Source organism: Coloeus monedula (genome assembly GCF_965178545.1).
Source record: "Coloeus monedula genome assembly, chromosome: 14".
Lineage (NCBI taxonomy): Eukaryota > Metazoa > Chordata > Aves > Passeriformes > Corvidae > Coloeus > Coloeus monedula.
Window position 1 is genome coordinate 20,569,849 of NC_138794.1, and position 5,051 is coordinate 20,574,899.

Here is a 5,051-nt window from a genome sequence, read left to right on the forward strand (position 1 = left end):
GTCTGTGAGCTGTGGTGTTCATATGGACTTAACCAAAATATCATCCATCATTATGGAATAATCTCTGAAAATTACAAGAAATTACCTCAGAAGTGAAAACTACTCTGAAGATATAAAAGTAATACTGACTGGATTTCCAGCTGATTGTTCCTCCTAGGAGGTTCTCTGGACCACACCTCTTGCCCTAAGGCTGCAGAAATCCCCTTTCACAGGGAAAGCCTCTGTTAGGTGCTGTAACATTACATCCAGTACAGTGATGCAGACAATTTATCCGTAAATTAATTTTCAACACTGTGCATGACCCCTCTTTGCCACGTTAAACTTCACTATTAATTATGTTGTTGAATTGAAGCACTTCTTGAGATTGATGGAAGTCCTTCAGCACAGGTGTCAGCACAGGTGCAGCTCCCTCAGCATTCTAAGACCCACACAGTGCCATTTTTAGGAGATTTTTATTGGAATAACAATAGCTGTGAAAAAAAAACCCCAAACAAACCAAAAAAAACAACCAGGCAAGCTTTTGAACATGGAAACCTCCTTCAAGTCTGGTCTTACCTATAAATTTTATTTTGGGTTGTCTGAAGCTCCTGAGCTTTAGCACTCTCTCCCTCTCTGATTTTCCCCCTCATTTTCAGGAGAGCTGGGTGCTGTTCCTGTTTCTCTGTAGACTCACAGATTAGCAGCAGGGGCACAGCTGGAGCTAAAGCAGCTCCAGCCCCAGCGAGCATGGCTTGAAGGTCACCCTCCCATATTCCCATGGGGGCAGGAAGGCAGCCCAGTAAACACCTTCTCCTGCATTTTGTTCCTGTTAAAATCTCAGCTGTAAGACTGCAGCTCCTGATGTAAACATTTGGATTTAATCTGTGCAGAGGGAGCACATTTATTTGTTTATTAGAGGCAAAAGCAGTTTAGTTGCTCCTGAATACCAAGTGCTGCTCTTTCCTGAGGCTGCCGGCAGGGTGGGTGTGTACCACAGAGGCACATACTTGATCCCAAGCTCCTTCTGTGCACCTCACATCCCTCCGCAGCCTCCTGTGTTCCTGCTCCATCCGATTTTATCTGTTTAACGATGTGTGAGAGCAATCCAGCACAGGAAGGACATGGAGCTGTTGGAGCGAGTCCAGAGGATGCACCAAGATGTTCAGAGGATGGAGCAGCTCTGCTGGCAGGAAAGGCTGGGAAAATTGGGACTGTTCAGCCTGGAGAAGAGAAGCTTCAGGGTGACCTGATTGTGGCCTTCCAGTGCCTGAAGGAGCCGGCAAGAAACATGGAGAGAGACTATTTACAAGGGCCTGGAGTGCCAGGACAAGGGGGAATGGCTTCCCACTGCCAGAGGGCAGGGATAGATGGGTTACTGGGAAGAAGTTCCTCCCTGTGAGGGTGGGGAGGCCCTGGCACAGGGTGCCCAGAGCAGCTGTGGCTGCCCCTGGATCCCTGGCAGTGTCCAAGGCCAGGTTGGATGGGGCTTGAAGCACTCTGGGCTAGTGGAAGGTGTCCCTGCCCATGGCAGAGGGGTGGAATGGGATGAGCTTTGAGGTCCCTTCCAACCCAAACCCTTCTGGGATCTGTGATCCAGGTCTCCATGAGCCATTGCTCTTTGATGAGCAGCCTGGATTTCACTGTCACGAGCAGCTCCTCATCCTCCCCCCTTCCCACCTGGCAGCTGCACAGCCCTCATGGAGCAGCTGAGCACGGATAACAGCTGAGGGGATGCAGGTGATGAGCAGATCAGATCAGAGCCCAGAGGTTTTTGCTGTCTCCCAGGCATTTTTAGAGGAGAAATGGAACTGAGGATATGCTGGTTTGGCAGGTCAAAGGGAGGGGAAAGAGCTGCCAGTAGTGCCACTGTGGGAGCTGTCACTGTGATGTTGTGTGGTGTCAGGGCAAGGAAGTTGGTGGCTTGTTCAGATTTTCCCCCTTAATTTACATAATCTTAAAAAAAATTCTGTTAAGGAGAAATCAATTGCTACTTCTCCTTCAAACTTGAACTGCTTTTCTGTAACAACTCTCCTTTTTAGCTGTAGACTTTTTGGGAGGAGGTTTTTACAGCACTCACCGCTTTCCCCACCAGGCTGCCTACAAGAGCTGGAGAGCTAAACTCTCCTCATGTGCTGAATTTAAATTTTAATCTCCTCCTAAATTCCCCTTTTCATCTGCTCAACAGCACTCTGATCTTTCAGGGAGCTCCTGAGCAGAAGCAGAACCTCTGATACTAAGACCCATCACAAGGCCCCACTTGCTTTTTTCCTTATGAATTACCCCAAAAGTTATGTGACAACATTGTAACAGCCACTATAACGAGTTTTATTTCATTTTAACCGTTTATTGCTCCCCCAGCTTTCAGGGTTCTGATTCTTTAGAAGAACCAGTTTGTTTTAATCAAGCTTCACCTCTAATCACAGGAAGTTGCCCACCCACCTCTCCAGTGTCTTTCCAAATCCAGTTTCCCGTCTTTGGACAAAGAAATCTTCATTTACAGCTTTTACTACCATAAAGACACAACACAGGTTTGTGGTCAGAAGGCCTCAGTTTATTAAAAAAAAAGAGGATCTGCTTCTGAGAAACAGAACAACTGCAATCATGCAAATCTTGGATGAGCACAAGGCAGTCAGAAGATGAAAGACAAAAGCTGCCCAACACGCAGAAAGAACTCAAGCAAACATTAAACCAGTGGTTTACACTGAACATTAAGTGCCAAATAGTAAAAAGTAATTAATTTCTCCAGTGTTCATGCTGTCTCTCAGACTTTTTGTCTTGTACAAAAGCTGAAAGAGAGCCATAAAAAAATTGTAAAAAAACTATAGAAATGTACAAAACCCAGCTCCAGTAGGAAAAGCATTTTAACATGAAAATTGAGGTCAGATCACATCTACTCTTCCTCCAAGCACTCTCCATCTTCAGCAGGATCCAGTGGCAGGGGCCTAGCTCTGTAAGGAGAATTATTTCAGAAGCATTAGCAGAACCCAGCTCTGGTTTGAAAGGCTAACCAAGACCTCTTCCCAAAGCCCATGTGACCCAAATGACTTTAATTAGCCTCATCCAGCACCTTGAGGCATCAGGACTGACAGGGGCTACTTTATCCCATGTGCTCGCAGCCCAGATGCAGCTGCAGAGACACTTCCTCCAAACAATCCCACAGCAAGACATCCCTGGATGGTCCCTGTGTGTCCTGGACCCCAAGGGCCACACACAGGTTCCACACCTTTCTTTGGAAGCTGTGTAACTCCATCTCACACCCGAGTTTCCACCCGACTAACTTATGGAACAAAAAGCTTGTGCAGTTCCTGCTGCTTCCAGAACACACTGGGAAGCTGCAAATTGTTTTGGATGGGGACACTCTGCATCCTCTTCTCACCACCTGGTTCTTACTCAGCCCAACGAACTCCAAATTAAAGGGATGAAGGTTTTCCTGTGCTACAGCAAACGTTTTCTGTTTCACCAACAGGTGGGATGCACTCAAAAGCCTTTGTCTGCTTGTCCTGCAGGACAGTTTGGGGCTGATTCTTATGGGCTCCCCCTGGCAGTTTAGGAATATCTATATTTGGTGGAGAAATGGAGGTTCAACCCAGAATTCTCTATGGAAAACAGAGTGTCTGTAAGACAATATTTTACATTGCTGCCTTTTTAGTCAGTAGCACAGCCCACAGGTCAAGCTCTGAGGTTTCAGCTTGGAAAAGCCGTCCAATTTCTGGCACAGGGAAGTTGTTAGTGGTCTCCTAAGCTTTTCCAGAACTTTGCTCTGCTGGCAAAGTTATGTCTGAGCACTGAGAACTTGCCTCAACTACCAGTTACTCCACCCATTTTCAGGAACCTCCACGAGGTCCCTGGGAACTTTGCCAGACTTTGCTGAGAAACATCATTTCCATGAGGATACACAGGTCAGGAGACACACTGCCAACTTTTCAGCAGTCGCTTGCTCCTTCAAAGACAAACTGGAGTTTCACAGAGCCACGGAGGAGAAATAATCACAACTTGCTTCCCCAACTTGTGCCTCCCCTTGCCCCAGTACCCACTCCAGGCCGCTGGTGCTGGGCGTGTCTCCGTCGGGTGCCCCGTTGTCCTTGGGTGGGAGCTTCAGGAAGTCGCTGATGCCCCTTTGCCAGGCGGGCACCGGCCTCACACAGACCCGGTTCAGCCCCACAGGGTGCCTGTCACCTGCGGGGGGTGAGATGTCAGTGCTGGGGAGGGAGGGGGGAAGGAAGGAGGTGAAGAAGAAGGGAGGGAGGGAGGAAAAGAGGGGGAAGAGAGAGGTGAAATGAGGGAGGGGAGAAGGAAGAAAGGAGGGAAGAAGGGAAGGAAGGAAGGAGAGAGGGGGAAGTAAAGAAGAAAGGAAGGATATAGTGAGGGAGGGAAGGAGGGAGGGAAGGAAGGGAGAAGGAAGGAAAGAGAGAGGGAAGTAAAGAAGAAAGAAAGGATATAGCGAGGGAGGGAAGGAAGGGAGGAGGAAGGGCCGAGCCCCGCCGCGCTCACCTCTCCTTCTGGGCAGCGGCGGCCCCGCGCTGATGCTGCTGGAGCCCAGCGCCTTCCGGGGAGCGCGGGCGACCAACACTGCGGACACAGGGGCACAGCGCGGGGTCAGCGCGGCACTCGGACCCGGCTCGGCCCTGCCCGCCGCCCCCCGCCCATCCCGTCCCTTTCCCCTTCCCCATCCCCATCCCCATCCCCATCCCCATCCCCATCCCCATCCCACTCCATCCCACCCCCGCGGCCCCGCACCCTTGCGAAAGACGCGGCCACCCTGCGCCGCCTTGGTCCGCGCCATCCCGGCCTGGCCCGGCCCAGCCCCGCCCCGGCAGTGCCATTGGCCTCAGCCCGCCAATGCAGCGCGGGCCCGCCCCCGTCCCGCTCCCGTTCCCGCTCCCGTTCCTGCTCCCCTTCCTGCTCCCCTGTGCCCAGGCGGGTTATTGGGAAGGAATTCCCTGGGAGGGTGGGGACGTCCTGGCATAGGGTGCCCAGAGCAGCTGTGGCTGCCCCTGGATGATCCCTAGAAGTGTTCCAGGCCAGGCTGGATGGGGCTTGGGTAACCTGGGCTGGTGGGAGGTGTCCCTGCC

At 51.0% G+C, this 5,051-nt stretch overlaps 1 protein-coding gene across 1 annotated transcript; it reads right to left on the reverse strand.

Annotated features, from left to right (window-relative positions):
- Window positions 1–2,520: 2,520 nt before the first annotated feature.
- Window positions 2,521–4,771, reverse strand: PCLAF (PCNA clamp associated factor). The gene is made up of 4 exons (XM_082290573.1): window positions 4,717–4,771; window positions 4,471–4,548; window positions 4,014–4,155; window positions 2,521–2,927 (listed from the first exon to the last, which is right to left on the reverse strand). Exons 1-4 carry the CDS (start codon window positions 4,760–4,762, stop codon window positions 2,870–2,872), a joined length of 324 nt encoding a protein of 107 aa, XP_082146699.1. The 5' UTR covers window positions 4,763–4,771; the 3' UTR covers window positions 2,521–2,869.
- Window positions 4,772–5,051: the final 280 nt, after the last annotated feature.